Here is a 21,310-nt window from a genome sequence, read left to right as displayed (position 1 = left end):
TATTATTATTAAGGTAAGTAATTATAGAGATGATTAGCAACATATTTTATTCTAAAATAATATTTCCGTAATCAATAAATAAGTAATTATGGAGAAGACTGCCAGCATAGTTTCTTTGTCAAAATAATATTTCTGTAATCAATTAACCGTATCATATTTTATTCCAAAATAATATTTTCGTAATCAATTAACCATCATAAATTTTGGAAATAAAAATTGGATACTAAATAAATTAGCAGTGATTCTAAGTAAAATAATTATGAGTCAAAGTTTCGTAATAATTTTTGAAAATCAAAATTGGAGACTCACAAAGTTTGACAGATATGCTCCTAAGTTTTGAGGGAAAAACCTTTCCAAGCACTTCTATTATTTTATATATAAATATAAATAAATAAATAAATAAATAAATAAATATATATATATATATATATATATATATATATATATATAATTTTTATTATTAAAGTAAGCAATTAAGGCGTTTGACTGTTAGCTTATTATTATAGTAGTAACGTAATAGGATTGCCAGCATATTGAAGAGGAATTAATAATAATAATAATAATAATAATAATAATAATAATAATAATAATAATAATAATAATAATAATAATTATTATTATTATTATTATTATTATTATTATTATTATTAAGGTAAGTAAATATAGAGATGATTGGCAGCATATTTTATTCTAAAATAATATTTCTGTAATCAATAGGTAAGTAATTATGGAGAGGATTGCCATCATATTTTCTTTGTCTAAATAATATTTTTGTAATCAATTAATTGTATCATATTTTATTCCAAAATAATATTTCCGTAATCAATTAACCGTCATAAATTTTGAAAATAAAAATTGGATACTAAATAAATTAGCAATGATTTTAAGTAAAATAATTATGATTTAAAGTTTCGTAATACTTTTGGGGGAAAACCTTTCCATGCACTTTTATTATATATATATATATATATATATATATATATATATATATATATATATAAAGGAACATTTTTAATCACCTTAAAATTTTAAATAAATTTGGATGCAACTTCTATATTTATTTTTACTACAATGGTCTTATTGTAATTCTCCCCAAAATGGAAAAGGTTTAAATTGCTCCGTATTAACTAAACACATTGTAATAAAACATCTATGGATTTTGTATATATATGAGTTTTTGTTGTTCTAAGAAAAAAAAAAAAAATTAGTTTGCAATATCCTATATTTGTTTTTGCCATTTGGATTCCATGACACCTGCTAATATGCTACACATAACACGCTACACGTGTGTAACTAGTAGCCCTATGCGTAACACACCAAAATTAAATTCATCATTCTTGAATTTTGAAGTTCTACTAATATTTTATACATGTTACACGTTTGTTGACTCGTAGCTAGTAGTTACCTATACATGACACATACGACCATATCCATCGTTCATACAATTCAACATCTTGCTAATACATTACATGTTATATGTGTGTATTTATAGCAGCTATCCATATATAACATGTTAAAGATAAAATGTCATTTCTGAAACTTAATATCATACTAATTTGCTATACATTTGTAGTCATAACAACTATCTATATATAACACATTATGATCAAATTCCATTTTCATAATTTTTAACATCATGCTAATTTGCGATACACATTGAGGGTGTTTGGTAAATAGCTGTTAGCTGAGCTGATTGTGTTAGTAAGTTTGACTAGTTGATAGCATTAGTTGATTGTAAAAAGATATTTGGTAAATTAGTTGTTAGCTGATAGCTGATTACATGCAAAATAACTTTCTCATAATAGCTGATTGGGCATTATCCATTCATGCAATACGCGTGAAAAAATTAGTTATTTAATATTTGTAGGAACTTATGGTAAAATGTTGCTGTCTGTACAACTAATGTTACTATCAAAGTTGACAGCAGTGGTTTCCAAACAAAATCTATATCATCATGATATTAATCTCTTGCCCAAGTTGGAAAAATAATTAGATAATTACCAAAATTAACCACACGTTTTTGTAAAAAAAGAAAAAAATTTAAAACTATTATTATTGTAATTATTGCATACTACATTCAACATATATATGAAAGACAAAATCGTAATCTGCATGCGATTGTCTTCTAATTTATTACTATAACATTTAATCATGGACGTACACCTGCTAACTACTAACTATTATGTCCTTTACACTCCATTAATTCTTGAAATTACTCCTACATTCACGCTTGCTAATAAAGTACCACTATTAATATAATTTTCATCAAATTTAATTTGACTTTCTTACATATTATTACGGATTATCAGTATTAACTTTCATGAAATTTGACTTTATTAAGGATTATATGAAATTGCAGTTAGATACATTGTAAATTTAAATGTGATAAATCTCTATATTTGCTAAAGATAAATTATCAGTATTAAATTTCATGAAAATTGACTTCTTTTTTAACAGATTACTAGTATTAACTTTTATGAAATTTGACTTTCTTAAGGATTGTACAAATTTGCATTCAGATACATTGTAAATTTAGATGTCATAAATTCCTATATTTATTAAAGATAAATTATCAGTATTAACTTTCATAAAAATAATTGTATCATTTTAAACAAAAATCTAATATTGTTATAATCTTAGATTTACATTCTTGTAGAAAAACACTCATAAATAATAATTACAGATAATTAAATATAGTAATGTTAATAAAATTAAACGCCATAAAATTGTAAAATTTAAAAAGATAAAATTAAATTTTAATTAATAATAACTAAATATGACAATATTGAGATCAGAGCATATTATATGATGTAAGATTGATCTTGTAAAATTAAGGATGTTCTTTTGACACGTTTTACAAAAGTTAAAAATTAAAAAAAAAAAAAATTGAAAAAACTTATATTATTATATATACACAGCACGCAGTACGCACGGATATGTATGATATTTAAATATTATATATATATATACATATATATATATATATATATATATATATATATATATATATAAAATCGGAGGTAATGAAAAATATATCTAAATCTAAAAACATAATAAGTGTCAATACAAGTTATGTCCTTGATTTTTGTCCATTTTTTATATGCTAATAAATATATACATTTTGCTTTAATTGTTGTACATTCATTTGCATTGGACAAAATCACCCTTACACCGTTATAACACCGTTAATTTATATATCTACCAATCTTACCATACACCTACATCTATCATATCTTTTTCCTATTTTTAATTATCATTTTATTAAAATTATCATATAACAATTAATTTAATTATAAATTATATTTTAATTAAATATTTATATGAATGTTAAATTATATATGTGTATCGTGTATATATATATATATATATATATATATATATATATATATATATATAATATGTATGTATATTATTTGTGTATCCATATCAATATATCATATATGTGGGTGTTAGCTTAGAATTATTTGTAAATTATTATTATATAAAAATATAATTATTTTTTTTTTGTTTTGATCACTATATTATTTAAATATATGATAATTCAAAAGTATCATCACTTGAAATTCCAAAACATAATTTTAACTAATTTTTTAAATTTCGTTACTTACAAATATTTTAATATTGGACATAAGTTTTCGCGAATCGTGTATATATATATATATATATATATATATATATATATATATATATATATATATATATATATATATGAATCTGAGAGAAGTAATCTCAATCTGGATTAATGAATAAACCATACTAGTGTGAAATAGCCAAATAGGAGATTTTTCCGAAATTTCAAGATTTCTATATATATAAAGATTCAAGAAATCTATGAAGAAACACATCAGCCCAGCAATGGAGGTAGAACAGTCTCCAGAGCATTGCATATATATACAGTGATACAGATCTCTCTAATGGAGAAGATGAATTTGGTTCGTTTATGAAAGCAGATAATTTTTGGTGAGCTTTTGTAACCATACACGCCTCTTTTTCTTGTTTTTTCTGCAACAAAATCCTATCTTTTTTGCTTTTATAGCTTCTGTTTCTCCGGGTTTTGAGTGGTTTCTTTTCTCCGCTCCCCACCCTTCGGCCTCCGGGGGTCCCTCTCCCACCGCCCAACGCCTCCCGTCTCCCCAACGCCCAACGGTACGCACTCAACCCACCCGCCTATAAAAGGGTTACTATCTCCTTCGTTTTAGCCAGATCAATTGGTTTGTTTTCACAGATCCAAATGGGGAGCGATATTCGGGCTGGGTAGTTTCTTCTTCTTTCTTGTTTTTTGTTTTTGGTTTTCTCTGACAGTGGTTTATATGAATCTATTCCGTGCAGTTAAACTCTGAAAGCACTTGTTCTGCATTTCTTGGGATGAACTAAAATGGCTGGAATTGCTGGGTATTTTTACTAATCGAACTGAGTTGCCTTAAAGATTTTGCGGTTTCTTGGTACAGTATTACTGATTACTGAATACTATATCTTTTGCCTTTTTTCCCCATTTTTGTTGCACGGTTGAGCTTAATGTTTCTGCTTTGCTTGATTTTTGGCTTGGATTCGATTTGCTCTCTTCTGGGTATTTCTGATCCATGGTTAACGCTATACTTTGGTGGCGCAGTTTGTTTAAATAAATGTTTGTGCTTTTGTTCTTCCCATTTTAATTTGTGGGTTGATTTAACTTTCTCTCTTATTTGCTTGTGTAAAGATGGAGACTTTTCATGTCTTTCCTGGCTATTTTCTTGATTCATTCACATTTCATCGTTTTTGTGCCCAAGTTCCATAGATGTTCTGAGTTCTTTTTCCACAAAATTGTGTGTTTTTTTGCCTATCTAGGCATGAATTGATTCTGTATGTTTATCAAAGATAGTGAAGAGGTGATAAGATTAAAGATAAGATGAATAGTTTCTGAATTGAATTTAGAGTAGCTTTTGTTGGGCAGATAGAAGGGGAAAAATATGAAGCTCTCCTATAATCCCTTTATACCAACGTGTATGGTCTACATTTCTTTGTTGCTTAACTCACCTTTAGTTTTTTCTTGTTCTTCATTTCATGGTTTGAATCGAGCACATTTAGTGAAATCCTGTGTTCTTGTTCTGAATGTTTCTCTCTCGCTATTGAGGCAGAGAGTTAGAAGCTAAAATGGAGGATGGTGGCAATGATCGGTGCTGGGATGAGTTAATACCGGATGCTCTTGGGTTGATCTTCAAGAATCTGCCGCTTCAGGATGTGCTTACTGTCATCCCGAGGGTTTGCAAGTCGTGGCAAAGAGCCGTGCTGGGGCCTTATTGTTGGCAAGAGATAGACATTGAGGAATGGAGCATGAGCTCCCGCTTTGGAACTGTGGACCGCTTGCTTCAGTTGCTGATTACGAGGTCTCAGGGTTCAATCCGTAAGCTCGCGGTTTCTGGTGTCTCTAGTAAAGAAACCTTTGAATTAATCGCGGACAAGTGAGTAGTATACTTATGATGTCTTCATGTTCTTTTGTTTTTTTTTAACAAAGTATTATTACCAATGTTGAAAAAATCGCTAGGCGCCCTCCCGGCGCCTGGGGACCGCCTAGGCAGGTGCCTAGAACGCCTAGGTGCGGTTTTTGCAACACTGATTATTACCGAAGACTATTATAATTGATTAATTCCTATATTTGGTTGCTAGTGCCAAATATCTGCAGGCATTGCACCTGACGAGGTGTGAAATCAGCGATCCCGTCGTGGAACAGTTAGCCGGGAAGTTCAGTAACGTTACGTTCTTGGATATAAGCTACTGCATCGATATGGGGGTGGGAGCGATCGAAGCGTTCGGGAAGCATTGCAAGAATCTCACTTTCCTCCGCCGAACAATGCACCCCCTAGAGGTCATCGACAAGGGCGACCAGGACGACGAAGCGTACGCGATTGCCGCCACGATGCCGAAGCTCAAGCAGCTCGAGATTGGGTACATGCTCGTCACTTCAGAAAGCGTGAACGAGATAGTCAAGAGTTGCACCGAGCTCGAAGTACTGGACATTCGGGGATGCTGGGGAGTTAGCATCGACGAGAGCGTGAAGAAGAATTCGGGATTGAAGGTCGTTGGACCGGTCGTTTTCGACCGCTATGATCCGCAAGCATGGGAAAATTGCTCTGATAATTCCGGGTCGTCTGGGTACCTGCCGTGGGACTTCGTTGCCGGGGATTTGGATGACGAGTATGATATATCGGATGGGGTGTGGGAGGATGAAGAAGGTGTTGAGGATGTGCAAATGTGGTTTTATGATGGGCTGAATACCATCAATAGTGGATATGATTGGCCCCAATCTCCTTGAAAGCTTGCTGGAGAAGCTTCTTATTTCATATTCATAAAGCTCCTATCTTTCTATTATAGTATATCCCCTATCAAACTTGTCTGCTGCATTTGATATATAATATAGGTGTTTATTATAGTGTCTGTTTAAGTAAGTGTTTCAACCATTTGTGCTTGGAATGGTTGTACTTTGCAAATGATATAATAATAAATAAATATAATGCAGTTTGTTGATTGAGTCATTGCTGCCCCTTTATTAATCTGCTTTTCTTGATCTTTCTTGGGTTAGAAATGGGAAACTTTTTATTTTCTCCCAAAAGTATGAATCCCCAACCCAAGCCCCACATCCCGGTCTGACAAAGCATTTGAGAGGATATAAATCACTGTGACTCAATAGCTCAACAGACAAGATCAAATGTCGGTGTGCACAAGGGATCTGTCCATTTTAGAATCTTGGTCTCTTATCTTGGTTTCTGGCCATTTTAGAATCTTGGTCTCTTATCTTGGTTTGTTCTCCCAAATACTGTCCACTCAATCACCATTTTAGAATCTTGGTCTCTTATCTTGGTTTCTGGCCATTTTAGAATCTTGGTCTCTTATCTTGGTTTGTTCTTCCAAATACTGTCCACTCAATCATTGAGCTAAGTCCGTGCGAGGAACTATTAAGGAAAAATAATTATTGGAAAATATGGTCCACAGCCCACAATAAACAAGCCCCACTTCACTCCAACACAAAGGTAAAGGCAGAGAACTTTAATGTTGGGTTAATGCAGTGAGATCTCAAGACAGAAATGCTCTCCCCACTACTACTTCAAGAATGAGGAAACCCAAGGAAAAAGGATAGGAGACAAAGTAGAAGAGTGAACTGAAAGATGGAATCCCCAAAAGGTCCCATATTTCATCATTTATATATTTATTTATAGTGTGCATTGACTCTTCAAAAAAAACCAAAAAAAAAAAAAAAGTGTTTGTTAAGCTTTTCTTCAACAACCCAATAATCCCACCAAGTCCTAAACTTTCCAAGATTTCCCTGTGCCACTTTTTAAAGCTCCCAAACCCTTTCTTTCTTTCTAACTGTAAGCTATGGTTGGATAGAGTCTGAAATTGAGCTTTGCTGTAAAAACTTTTTATGCTTTGGTCAACTCAGATAATACAGAAGCTAATGTTACCCTAGGGGGTAGGGTAGATTTTATGAAAAGTCAAGAATTCCTACCAAGGACGCTGGATGAGGTAAATCGCGAGTTGCCCAATCAGTCTTCAGTTTCCACTTCTGTCTGTACACTTTGCAAACAAGAAGCGCTGAAACAAGACTTTCAAGATGACCATTGAACCATTGAGCTAAACCCTTCAGTTTCCACCTCTGTCTGTACACTCTGCAAACAAGAAGCGCTGAAACAAGACTTTCAAGATGACCATTGAACCATTGAGCTAAGCCCTTCAGTTTCCACCTCTGTCTATACACTCTGCAAACGAGAAGCGCTGAAACAAGAAGTTCAAAATGACGATTGAATCATTGAGCTAAGCCCCGCAGGCAGATGCTGGGCATTTGGCAATGCCATTTGAAAAAGTGGATGAGAAAAGATTCCATCTTATTGACTATGTGTGGAAGAAGACATTATCATAAGTCCATCACCCCTGACTGAATGATTTGGTTGTTTGCACTTTGGTTTTATATAGTGAAGATGCCTTTTGGGTAAAACTCCACACACATCAAAATATTGAAGGGAATATTTACTCACTAGTAATGAAATGAGACCTGTCTTTCATCACGTGCGCTGTGTGTGCACCTTCAGTGTAGAATATTTAGGAAGACACTATTCAATCTTTCCCACTGCCAAATATGAAGAAAAAAAAAAAAAAAGTCATGAAATATCACTTTCAGACCAGGAGAAGCCTTTATTCTGTACTATAGAACACCTTCCAAAGCTGAAACTTTGTGCTCAAATTGAAAGGTTGCAGGATTAGTTGAACTAACACTGCAACACAAAGCTGAAAAGGCTTATAGTAGACAAAACATATGGATGGGGAAGAACAGAAACTCCAACAAAGCTAATAATATAAAAGACCCACATATTCACCTTGCCCCAGAAAGGTTAGGGCACACCTCGGTCTGACACAGCATTTGAGAGGATGTAAATCAGGGTGGCTCAGCAGACAGGACCAGAATGCCGGTGCACACAAGAGATCTGTTTACTTTGGGCATAATCCCGACTTTGATTATGAATTGGTATCTTGAGTATTAAATTATGGCCTGAACTGAAGTCTTCAGAATTGAAGCAATTTAATGAAGTACCAAATAGAGCAATGGTAGCCTTTATAAGTAGTAGATCAGATGAGTTGTGTCATGCAACTTGAATTGGAAACTTCAGTTTAATATAATTTATTGTATATACATTTTTGGTGCCATCTACATTAATTAAAGACTAGGCAGAAGCCAGTTAAGAACTCACAAGTGAACTGTACTGCTATACACTGAGCACACTGCAGTAAAAGTAACCAATGTTTTGCAAGTCATTTGAGGTAGTAAAGGCAAAATGTAATCTTTTGGTTCAAGAATCCTTTATCATTTGCTATTGGTGTCAATTGTCACTTTAAAAGTTTTTCACTTTTCAATTAGGTAGCGCTTAAATGAAAAACAAGAAAATGTACGAAATGGAACATCGGTATTTCCGACCACCACAGTTTTGCATTCATTCATCTTTTATTTTGGGTCATTTTCTTCTTTAACTTCAAGAGCAGGTTGTAAAGAATCAGAATGATCAACAATATTACTGGCATAGTATAAAAAGAATAGAATAGCATAAAACAATATTTTTCAACTAGACAACTACATATATTACTTCATCAGAAGTTACAGCTATGGAGTATAACAGTCTGTACAAAACGCGAATCCAACCCGATCCACCGCGAGTTTACTTTTTAAAGTCCATCCCGACCCACCATCCACTATCACCCAAAAAAAATCCGATCCGTCCGGGGTGAATTCGGGTAGATATTGGCAGGGTGGATTGAAATTGACATCCCTAATTTCAAGTTACTCCTTGCATAAACTCAATTTCTCTTTATGAAAATAGGAAAAATTGAGGAATTTTGATTATTTATGTGCTTGAAGAACTTGGAATTTATGCATCACGACAGTGAAACAATTCCCTATTCTAGTCATTGTTTATTGATCATAAGAGTAACTTATAGATTAATATTCCTACATGCATGAGTGCATCCCCCATATTTCCCCTTTTTAGTGTTATCCCTTAATTTATGTGTGTGTATTCTATCTTGTTTAGTTATAGGTATATTTGATTCAAGTTTTTGGCAATTGTTTTGCTTTTTGCATATTTTTTCACCCTATACATTAATGCACTCACCCAACGTCGTTTTAAACCAAAGTCCACTGATATAATTTGCTCCCAACGGATCATCCATTCATCCCAAAGGGGTTCTATTGCAAATCTTTAAGTTAATTATATTATAAAGTTGGTAAGAAATAGTTAAGGCAAACTAGAAACCAGACAGGAAAAAAAAAAGGTACAAAAACCACAACTTGGCTGATAAATCAAGAATTGCCATTAACTAAACCATCAGACTAACAAAATAAGGACACTTCACCAATGAGATGCCTTTGTCCTCCCTATACATTTAAGTTTATGGTGGGTTTCTGAAACATTTAACTCTAGAGAATACAACACAAGAGAAATACAGCCTAAAAAAGGAATGGAAATAAATTCTCTGCAAGACATAAACAAGAACCATATTTGTGCATATATCCAAAACTACATCCATCGCTTTTTCACGTGAGACATCAAGAAGCGGGCATGTTCAACTTTTGTACGCTCTCATCTTTCCCTCTTCGCCATGGACCGAAAATCTTGCGGGAATGTTAATCTGACAAGGGATGCAAAACCTCACAAATTGGTCACTCTCAATATATCAAAGTGCAGCTGTTCGAATGAACATACAAGGGATTATGCGGCTTTCATCTTTAACCAAACCAAACCATTCTGGTTGTAGTCTCCGCCTCCTAGAATCTAGACCTGCTCATTCATTGCTTCTTTGTGTCCAGTCAAAGTTTGCATTTTTTGATTCAGTCTCATCTTTGGTGATCCATCAACAGCTGAATTCGTAGTATTAGGTGCATTTTGATTCTCACTATGATCTTGACTGGGTCCTTGCTTGTTATCCCATAACTTGCTAGTTTTCCCAATCGCAAGAATCAATTCAAGTTGTTTCTGTTGTTGATCCTACGGACAAATTCAAGGACGCAATGGAAAGTCAGTTAATCATGCTGAAGAGTATTAGCTGCTTAGACATCCATTTTGAGCTCACAAAGGCAGCAAATAAAACACAATAGCTAACCATAATATAGACAAGATCGATAACACCAAAATGGATACACTCATGTTTGCTGACAAGATCCAATCCAACAATAGTTAACTTGACAAAGGGAAATTAAAACAATAATGCTTTTTAATATCAAGAAACAGAGGTATGTCTAATCTTATCACTACTTCACTGGACTAGACGATGGAAAAACTATTATTTACATAATTGAACTATTAAAAACAACTGCCGTTAAGACCTGTGGTGAAGAAAAGGTTATCTAATTCACAAACACTTTTGTTATTAAAGCTTATAGTGGGAGCCAAGGACCTTGTGGTCTAGTGGCACCAAGTTGCTCTCCCATATTGGAGGTTGTGGGTTCGACTCTTTGTGCTTCAGTAGGTTGAGAAAGTAGTTGTGAACAGATATTGCATTGTAACAAAGTCAATAGTACTCCAAAAAAATAGCTCATAGTGGGAGAAATGAGGAAATGAGATGCAAAAACACTACATATTTCCTGGTTTTGGTTTTCGATGTGTGACAAAGGACGAGGGAGTTGAACAAGGCATGAGACCTAACAATATTCGATTCCAAGGCATTTACATATAACTATATAAGTAGTAGTGATCTGTGGAGAGCTCAAATAAGCAAAAGAAACGCGGGAAATGGGCGGGGGGAATCTACCTGCATTGCCAGTAAGACCTTTTGTATTTCACCAAGCTCCTTCTCCAGAACCTCCCCTTGCACTGCCAATGCTCGGGTGGCCTCGGAGTTCTTCTGGGCCAATGCTGCAGTCTGCACACCACACACAATAAATTGATGAGAAAATTAGCATTACATTGATGAATATGCATCATGGTTCCTACATAGAAGAACTAAGAAGTAAGAACAATTACCTCTGTTATAGGATCCTTTAAATTCCTCCTTGTAACGCGAAAACGGGTGCCCAGCTTCTCGAGCTGCCTTGATAGGACCCGAATTATGGTAGTGGAGCTCCGCATATCTTCTTCCAGCTTCTCAATCCTCTCTACCAAATTAACCCCCGCCGTGGAACCCTGACCACCACCGCCGGGCCTCGAAAACTCAGCATTACAAATCCTCCGCCACTGCCGCCTTCTAATCACAGCTCCGATCGCCATTCCGCCCACCAACACCACACACTGTCCCACCAGAACCCGGTTCCCGAACCGCCCGAAAAGCCACGAATTCACCGCAAGCGCAATTGACACAGCAGCAGAAGAGGCCAAGCATATGAACTCGAGAACCGATAAGAAAGCGTCGAAATTGAATTCGTAGTTCGAAGGCCTTGCAGTCGTCGCGTCCGATTCGAAGGCCTTGACGGCGTACCATCGGCGGGTCCCCGGAAAATCCCAATTGAGAAAATGGATTCCAAGCTGCAGGGGGTTTGCTGCAAAGGGTTTCGGGGCAAGAGAGATGACGTCTCTGGGTCTCTTCAAACGAGCTTGCTCATAGTAGCGGAAGCTTCCGATCCGACAGTGAGAGTGGGGCGCTGTAAGGGACGCGACTGACATCGTTGTTGCAGGAACAATAAGGGAGGACGATAATGGCGCTATAGCCTATAGAATTCGAGGTTTGATGGGTCGGGTTATCGGAAACATGATCCGATTCGGGATTTCGGAGGTATCAAGAACTGGAGTGGATGAGCAACTAAGCAGACGGAGTAGACGATGGCTTCAACTATTTGCGCTTTGGTAGGTAGGAGTACATTAGCAATCCGCGCAAATTAGCTTTTCTTGCACAAAAGACCTTAAAATGCACATGGAATTGTGTTTTTTAATTTCCTGCTAATCCTTTGCATAAAACTATTGATATGTTTAATGGTCTATGATCAAGTTTGAACCCAATTATTTTGGAAGATCTTGTGCACAAAGTGTACAAACAAGGGATAAAAATAAGATAAATTGACAGGGAAACTCACTAACGAGGATAACCCACAATTTATCTCCTTTGACGGCGGGGATTCTGAGGACTTAAAATTAGTCTGGCATGAGCTAAGAAACCTAATGTATTAAAAAAATAAAAATTATCGCATTTTATATAGTTCTTATTTGGTAATTTAAGGTGCAAATGTATGTGCCAGTAACCATGAAATAAGGTTATAAAACCAGAAAGCATAATGTTCACATTAACAGTCAGTCGAATACTAGAATAGACATCTGTCTCAAACATCCACTATCAACAACATAAGAGGAGGATAAGGATTCTGCAGCACTACCACCTGCAATGCTAAGAAAAAAGGCTAGAAAACTAAAGGTGTTTCCAAGGGGTATATGGGGTAATATCGAAACGACAAATCCGCGGTTATTTATCCTTTAACACTCTGCTTCATCACACTTAATAGGAGTTGCACTTTAATAATAAGGCATGTATCGAGTTGATCGCCTGAACCTTGGGACCTTCCTGCATTGTGCACAAAAATAAGAGAGGCTTCTTTCATATCCTGGATTCATACGAGTAATTGGAATAGAGAAATGAAGAGAGAACTCACCCGTATCCATAGGGAGAATAGAAGTACGGGGGCACATAAGGCCTCCTAAAACCATATGATAAGTAAGGGTTGAAACGCCTTGGACGAAATTGCTTCATTCCAGGAACATTTGTCCTCTTGGGCATAACCTGCAAAAGTTTATCAAGCAAATGGCAGCAAATCAAAAAATTAAAGCATTTAGAGGTACATTTGCAGTGCACAAGCAATGTTTGGCACGGTAACTTGGATTTTGGAGAGAATGGGAACTAAAGTATTCCTCTGTAAAAATTTCTCCTAAATCCCCTTTCAAGATTTATTTATATCTCAATAGGGAGAAGGAAAGGGGATGGTGTGTTTACCTTCAACTGGCGCCCATGCAGTTCAGATTCGCTCAGCTTGAGTGCCTCCTGAATGGCTTCTTGTTCAAGGAATTCCACATATGCAAAGCCCTTTGGCTGTCCAAACTTGTCGGTCAGAATAGTAACTCGGTTCACTGTACCACATGCTTGGAAATGTTGCTGAACTTCCTCAGGGGTACATGCATAGTCAACCTGAAAGATAAAATTGAGTGAAACACAAGCAAATGAAGAAGCACTCTAGACATAAGAAATGATCGTGATGCAATGATGGAACCAAAAACTGAATTTCCCAAGAGAATAAAATTTTAGGATGGCAAAGTCTTCATTAAAGTAGAAAACAAAAAGATGACATGTATATAATTTCACTGTATGTTAATTAATGCTGTAGTAATACCAGAGGCAGTCCTCCAGACTCCAGAGACTCACACATCAAAAGTTCAGCAGTTTCCAGAACAAAGCAAGAAGAGCTAAACACTCTATAAGCTCTCAGTCATCTTATATTAATTCATTAACTAATATTATATAGTTTTGTATACAATTATAGTCATGTACAATTTCCAGTGTTCCAAATAAAAGTCATGTACAATTTGTCTCTCCTAAAAAAACCATTGTCAAAAATAAATGGATAAATTACAGTGAAGCAGACCACATATGCAATAGGACTAGACCACATAAAGCAACGTTTTTAACATATCTTGAATGGTTTCCCATCAGGGCTTTCAGCAACACAGGACAAATACAACAAGGCCAAAAGGCAAGTAGCAACACCTCACCATCAGGTTTAACAGCTAGTCAATCTGAATACTGACGTCGACCGCTGCCAGCAGCAACAGACTCGCAACTAGCATTGGCATGTAATAGACTAGGCGTTTACAATTTAATGATAAGTATTTGTCTTCTTGCATATAGCAGAAAACTTGAATGTCTAAAATCAGACCAACATTACATTCAAAACTCAAAGTGATAATTGGCAAATGGCAATTGAAGTTCACATACTCTTCCCTAAGGAGAGAGGTTTCAGATTCTTTCAGTGGATGTCCCCAATTATTGCTTCTCTTCTTTTTCTTTTTCTTTGTTCTTTTTTTTTCCTTTTTTAAAATTCTTTTCTCATCTTTTCATTTCAAATTTTCTTTCAACTCTTTTTTTTTCATGGGCTTTTTTAACCAATGGGGACTTCATGATAATTTTTCTCATTTTTTGTGATCTCATTTTTTCCCATCATTTTCATTCCTTTTTTCCCAGGATTAAATATTTTATCAGGACAAACATACAGTTACAAACATTATACTGAAAGCAAGCCTATCTAAAACCATAATCTATCTTCCACCATCAAAACATTGGGTAACAATGCCCATGCTACTCAGTAACAAACCCTGCGATCATAGTGAGAAAAAGTCAAATTGTAACTCTCAAGAAGAAAAGTCAAAATCGAGAGGAAGTCAGTGTTAGAAAGGAGAATAAAGTTTTGTAAATAACCCAACAAATAAAATAAAGAATAGAAAAAGAAATATGATTATGAAAGTTACGGGCAACAAGAAGGTTGGTTTCACCTTTCCTGAAGGGTAAGTGTAAATGGGTTTTAAGTGTATGCAATTCACTTAGCCTCTTGCAAAGATAGAAATCCCGGTAAAAACTGTGTTGCAACATGATTAAATAAAGCAAAACAAAACAAAAACAAAAAACATAACATAACATCCATTCTCCTGGAACTATAATTCATGGACACAGATTCAGTCTCTAGTATTCATATAATCCACTAACCAGCTTTACATAGTCCTTATTGTCATATGAAACCTATAGTGAAATTCAACTATGTGATGTGAGATTTTTTTATTTCGTATTTAACACCGACTTTAAATGTTTTGAAAAAACATACAATGTTAAACAGACAGTGAGTATAAAAAAAAAAAAAAAAAAAAAAAAAAAAAAAAAAAAAAAAACAGAAATTCAGAATAAACTCCAATAGAGCATTACACAAACAAGTAACAACTACTATCAAGTGTAGAAATTTGTGTATAGCTACTACCCACACAATAAATTATAAACCAAAAGGAGTAATATGAAGTGAAATATTTTAAGTAGAGCAACTAGTCAGACAAGAAATTATAAAGCAAAAGAATAGCATCCTGGTTCTCACATTGCCGACAAAGATTGATCGTGAATCAACTTCCTCCCTGCTTGCCTGAGAAGCAGCATCACTGGCAGGATCTGCCCAAAATAAAGGGAAAAAAAATTGTACACCATAGTGATCTAATATTCTAATCATACACAATAAATAATAAAAGCTCAATGAATAGTATTGAACAGAAAGTAGGAAGCATCTAGTTCTAAAGCAGTTATTATCCTAGCAATTAAGCACTCATGCATACGGGAATTGTAATTTTGTATAACAAGGTAAAATTTATACCCAAAGTTAGCATAGTAAAAAAAGATAGCAATTTCTCCTTTTTCCATAATCAGGTATATCATTTATCTGAATTTTTGCAATGAATTTGTTCTAGAAGTGCTATATTATTTCATTCCCTATGCACTGAGAAAGAAAACTGCAGCAACTCACAAGTCACAACATAGTATCCCCTAGTGGAAAAACAGAATTCTTCCAAAAAGCAAAAAAATTTATATGTTCAGAGAAGAGCAAAGAGGTAAAAGAATCCTCAAGGATCATAAATCACTAGTAAAATCCAAGGTAAGTAAAATCAAATCTTTCAAACATTAACTATCATTTCAATAATTTATTAGATAATTCAAACTATTCAATTTAATCTAAGTTTCACAACATCTTTAAAAAAAAAAAAAAAAAAAAAAAAAAAAAAAAAATTGCAGGCAGCTCATGTCCCCAATCACATTTTTCACCAGGTACTATTTAAACCCGATTAATTTCATGACAAGAAAATTAACTAACCAACAAGAGACCAATAATTTTGTTCACAGCTATAGCATATGGAATGCAACTCCGAACCCTAAGAAAGATATTTAAAAAATCAAAAAATAAATAAATAAAGGAAGACCTGTTTCACCTTGAACAGCGCCCATCTCCTTCTCAACTTTGGCTTGCATCTCTCTAAGCGCAGCCGCTTCTTCTTCCATTTCCTTCAGTCGCTTCTTCATCTCATCCAACTCCTGCGATTCCCATCCCATCAAGAATGCTATCCACAAATTCAAACAGGAAAAAAAAAAAAAAAAAAACGAAGAAACTGAAATAGATCATCAAAGCTATATGAGATGACCTTAACGGCGTCGTCGTCGGCGGTGGACATGTCAACATCGGCGCCGTGAGGCTCCATGTCTCCGTCCAATTCACCTTCGATGGGGATTTCTCCTCCGTACACCTCATGCTCCTCCTCCTCCATATCTCCCCCCCTCCACACTCACCTGACACTTCTTCTTCGCTATCGCCTATCGACTCGATTTCTAAAGGAAATACTACGTGTACCGCACTGAGCCAGCGGATTACGACAGCAAAAACGCCGTTTACAATTCGGGTATACTTCCCGTTTCTCTACAAAAGTGAATTGAAAAAAATGCCCTGATTATGATCCTCCAATTTTATTTCAAGTGTCGAATTGATCCCAAATGTTAACAATGACCTTTATTCTTCTCCCAACAATGACCTTTATTTATATTATTAAATGAGTAGTTCTACTACATGTATTCTCAAATTTTATTTTCTCACTTTCATTTCATGGCATGACAAATAAAGATTGGTTATTTTCATCATGTGAGTCTCAAAAAATGTGTCTACATCAAGAATTTGTAAAAGAGAGTACGAGTCGGAAGTAAAAAAATGAAAGTGCATATAGTATTTTCCTATTATAACAGAGTACTAAAAAAAATTGAACTTTCTATTTCTTAATATTTTTTTTAAGCTGCTGACTTTATTACATTGTAATATCGGTTGATTTATACTATTTCAACATGTTGAAGCACAAAGAGTCAACACCGCATTCACTACTGAAACTCAATCTTATGACTTTTCATATGAGAGAGTCACTACATGTCATCTAAGCGTAGGGTGCTTGATTTCTATTTTTTAATTAATTGAACCAATTTTTTTAACCAAAATATTTTAGTAAAATTTAAAAATTATTGAAAATTATAAATAAAAGTTTTTAATTTATAATTTCACAATATAAAATAATAATTACATCAATACATAAATGATAAAAATTACTCTTGCTCAGATAGCTCGTTCTCAATTGGCTGTGCTGGGATTCGTCCCTACCTTTATGCATTACACACCTCTTTGATTAATTCAACTATTCGTTTGTTTAAAAAAATTTGATAAAAATGGTGAAAAATCAAACACAGTGTAGAACACAAGGAAGAAAGGAAGAAGGTCGGCCTCTCATTGCTTAACCAGACACGGTTATATACAAATTACATCATAAAAGGAAGGAAACTCAAAGGTAATATATAACAAGAAAATATTACCAACTAAATACAAAAGGAATATTACCTAAATAAAAGATATTTACTGAATATATGTGCATGGAAATATTCTTCACAATATTCTTTAATACCCTCCCCTCAAGTTGGTGCATGCAGATTTTGTATGCCCAACTTGTCCACCAAGAATTTAAACTGCTTCTGCCCAATGCCTTGGTGAATATGTCGGTGAGTTGCAAAGTTGTTGAAACATAGGAGAGAGAAATAATATTCTTCATAATCTCGTCTCTTACAAAGTGACAATCGACCTCTATGTGTTTCGTACGCTCGTGAAACACGGGATTATTTGCCATATGTAACGCTGCTTGATTGTCACAATAAAGCTTAATGGGTTGAGTGTGTGAAACATCCAAACTCGACAAAATCCCTCGCAACCATTTTAACTCACAAACTGTCATAGCCATGGATCTATACTCCGCTTCAGCAGAAGAACGAGAGACTATTTGTTGCTTTTTGGTCTTCCATGAAATTGGAGACGTACCCAATAACATCACCCATCCTGTAAGTGATCGAAGTGTGATAGGGCAGCTCGCCCAATCAGCATCACACCAGCCATACAATTGTAAGTCATTATCCGCCCGCAAGAGAACACCTTGTCCCGGACTGCCTTTCAAGTAGCGCACAACTCTCAAAGCTGCATCCCAATGTTCATTTCGTGGTTGTTGCATAAATTGTGACAAAACATGAACAGAATATGAAATCTCAGGACGGGTGAAACATAGATAAATTAGTCGACCAACCAAACGACGATAAGGTTCTGGATCCTCCAACAACCTTCCATTAGCCAATGAGAGTTTCTGATTTTGTTCCATGGGGAAGTTGACAGGCTTCGCTCCTAAAAGTCCCACCTCTTTAAGAATATCCAAAGCATATTTCCGTTGACATAGATAAATCCCTTTCAAATTTCTTGCAACTTCCACGCCTAAGAAATATTTTAGACATCCCAAATCCTTCATGTGAAAACATGCACTCAAGTAGGCTTTGAACACTCGTATGGCATTGCAATTATTTCCAAAGATTATTAAATTATCAACATATACTAGTACATTGAGTCGAGTTGTACCTCGTTTTAAGGTAAACAACGAGTAGTCATATAATGATTGAATGAACCCATACCTTCGCAATGCTGTTGATAGTTTCGCAAACCAACACCGAGGCGCTTGCTTAAGCCCATAAAGAGACTTCCTCAGCCTACAGACAACCCCTGACTTCTCAGTTCTAAAACCTGGAGGCATTTTCATATACACCTCTTCCTCTAGATCTCCATGAAGGAATGCATTATGGACATCCATTTGATGCAGTTCCCACCCCTTGGCAGCTGCTACTGCTAAAAACATTCTCACTGTGACCATCTTAGCTACGGGTGCAAATGTTTCTGTAAAATCAACACCTTCTACTTGATGATTCCCAAGGATCACTAACCGGGCTTTATAGTGCTCCACTGTTCCATCTGAATTGTATTTTATTTTGTAAACCCACTTACACCCAAGAGCTTTCTTCCCCGTAGGCAAAGTAGATAATTCCCATGTCCCATTGTTAGATAAAGCATCAATTTCTTTTCGCATGGCTTCTCTCCAACGTTTGTCTTTCATCGCAGCATTAAAAGACTCTGGTTCTTGGCCTGCAACAAGAGCTGTAAGAAACTCCCGATGTTGCAAAGAAAATTTATCACAGTTCACACTATGAGCTATTGGATAAGGCGTACCTGAGGGATGCTTTGCAATGGGTGAATCGAGAGATGGGCTCAATTTATAAGCAACGTTGGTAACAAAATCATGCAATTTCACTGAGCGATATCAAGTTCGGTGTCCACGTCCTAATTGTTCTCCAGACTCAGACATGTCCACCGAATTATTAATTATTTATGTGTCATCTGCAACATTATTTGCACCCCCCTTGCTTCTAAACTCTCATTCTCAACATCTTCATGCACTAATTCTACTTGCTGTAAATCTTGGTCAACATCTGGCTCACAGTCATTTTCAGATTCTTCCACACTTAACTCTTCATGCATGACAGTGTTCTCTCCATTAGTTCCTTCAAGTGTGATAGGACTAAAAGGAAATTCTCCTTCACAGAAATTTACATCACGTGATATAAAATATTCCTTTGTCTCTATATCGTACACTTTCCACCCTTTCTTTCCGTACGGATACCCCACAAAAATACATTTTCTACTTCGGCTAGCAAACTTATCTCCCTTCGACTTTTGGTTATGGGCATAGCACAGCGAACCAAACACCCGCAAATGATCATACCGTGGAGGTTCTCCGTACAAAGCTTCATATGGAGTCTTTCCGTTCAAAAGTGGAGTTGGTGTTCTATTTATCAAGTAACAAGCACTTAACACACATTCCCTCCAAAAATCAATGGGCAAACTTCCTTGAAATCGCAAAGCACGAGCAACATTCAGGATGTGCCGGTGCTTCCTTTCGACTCTCCCATTTTGCTGAGGTGTTCCTGTGCAAGAGAGCTTTGAAAAATAATTCCATGTTCCAAAAAATATTGCTTCAGACAAACAACCTCAATTCCATTGTCACTCCGTACCATCTTAATCTGTTTATTAAATTGTCTTTCTACCATAGAAAAAATATTGAGCAACACACGAGACACTTCCTTTTTATCCACGAGCAAGAATACCCACATAGCACGAGAGTAATCATCAACCACCGTTAAAAAATAAGAAGCACCACAAGAAGATTTAATTTTGTAAGGCCCCCACAAATCACAATGTATAAGATCAAACATATTGGTTGCTTTATTATTACTCAAAGGAAATTGGTCCCTTGTTTGCTTAGCACGTTCCGAATCTATGATACAAGCATGGACTACACAGTCCACCAATCCTCGTACTCGACAGATCCTGGTTTCGGTTCTAAAATCGTTCCCTCCACGAAACCCCATTTGCGGCGAGCTCGTAGGGAAGTTTTCATCGCCCGTGCCCATTCATCATAATTTTCATCACCTCGCAGTCAAACTTGCGTGATAACATTCCCTGGGTTGTCATTCGAGTTCAACTCGTAAGGGGAGACAACCCTTTTCAATGGTTCTATTTTCTTTATGTCACCCTCTCCATTCTCTGTGTTTAAGTCTGGCTCTCATACCATGAAAAATCAAACACAGTGTAGAACACAAGGAAGAAAGGAAGAAGGTCTGCCTCTCATTGCTTAACCAGACACGGTTATATACAAATTACATCATAAAAGGAAGGAAACTCAAAGGAATATAACAAGAAAATATTACCAACTAAATACAAAAGGAATATTACCTAAATAAAAGATATTTACTGAATATATGTGCATGGAAATATTCTTCACAATGTGGTGACAATTAGATAATTTTTAGGAGAGAAATAAGAACCAATTTGAGTCATTGATCTTGCTTAAATCAACGTTTAAGATTACAAATTTTTTTTAAAAAAAATGTGGTGACA

General features: G+C 35.4%; 3 protein-coding genes across 12 annotated transcripts; 1 reads left to right on the top strand and 2 right to left on the bottom strand.

The window, feature by feature from the left end:
* Nucleotides 1-3,725: 3,725 nt before the first annotated feature.
* On the top strand, nt 3,726-6,509 carry LOC109167736 (F-box protein FBW2-like). Of its 9 annotated transcripts, none has more exons than XM_019316854.1 (5): nt 3,726-3,960; nt 4,037-4,146; nt 4,330-4,392; nt 5,115-5,438; nt 5,644-6,509. In XM_019316854.1, the coding sequence occupies exons 3-5, from the start codon at nt 4,376-4,378 to the stop codon at nt 6,287-6,289; spliced, it is 987 nt and encodes a 328-aa protein (XP_019172399.1). In that variant the 5' UTR covers nt 3,726-3,960; nt 4,037-4,146; nt 4,330-4,375; the 3' UTR covers nt 6,290-6,509. The 9 variants fall into 9 exon arrangements, with proteins under 9 accessions (XP_019172399.1, XP_019172402.1, XP_019172400.1 ...); XM_019316857.1 differs by having other exon boundaries at nt 4,330-4,442; XM_019316855.1 differs by having other exon boundaries at nt 4,037-4,258; nt 4,336-4,392.
* A 3,304-nt stretch (nt 6,510-9,813) lies between these two features.
* LOC109167645 lies at nt 9,814-12,316 on the bottom strand. Its single transcript, XM_019316709.1, has 3 exons — nt 11,481-12,316; nt 11,269-11,379; nt 9,814-10,505 (listed from the first exon to the last, which is right to left on the bottom strand). Exons 1-3 carry the CDS (start codon nt 12,114-12,116, stop codon nt 10,293-10,295), a joined length of 960 nt encoding a protein of 319 aa, XP_019172254.1. The 5' UTR covers nt 12,117-12,316; the 3' UTR covers nt 9,814-10,292.
* A 363-nt stretch (nt 12,317-12,679) lies between these two features.
* Nucleotides 12,680-16,962, bottom strand: LOC109167647 (polyadenylate-binding protein 2-like). Of its 2 annotated transcripts, none has more exons than XM_019316713.1 (6): nt 16,659-16,962; nt 16,440-16,551; nt 15,569-15,639; nt 13,432-13,623; nt 13,094-13,221; nt 12,680-13,005 (listed from the first exon to the last, which is right to left on the bottom strand). In XM_019316713.1, the coding sequence occupies exons 1-6, from the start codon at nt 16,779-16,781 to the stop codon at nt 12,957-12,959; spliced, it is 675 nt and encodes a 224-aa protein (XP_019172258.1). In that variant the 5' UTR covers nt 16,782-16,962; the 3' UTR covers nt 12,680-12,956. The 2 variants fall into 2 exon arrangements, with proteins under 2 accessions (XP_019172258.1, XP_019172259.1); XM_019316714.1 differs by having other exon boundaries at nt 16,449-16,551; nt 16,659-16,957.
* Between the last annotated feature and the right edge of the window lie 4,348 nt (nt 16,963-21,310).

The sequence above is a fragment of the Ipomoea nil genome, unplaced genomic scaffold (assembly GCF_001879475.1).
Source record: "Ipomoea nil cultivar Tokyo-kokei standard unplaced genomic scaffold, Asagao_1.1 scaffold3169, whole genome shotgun sequence".
In the NCBI taxonomy this organism is placed as follows: Eukaryota; Viridiplantae; Streptophyta; class Magnoliopsida; order Solanales; family Convolvulaceae; genus Ipomoea; species Ipomoea nil.
This window is presented reverse-complemented; position numbering and strand designations above follow the sequence as displayed.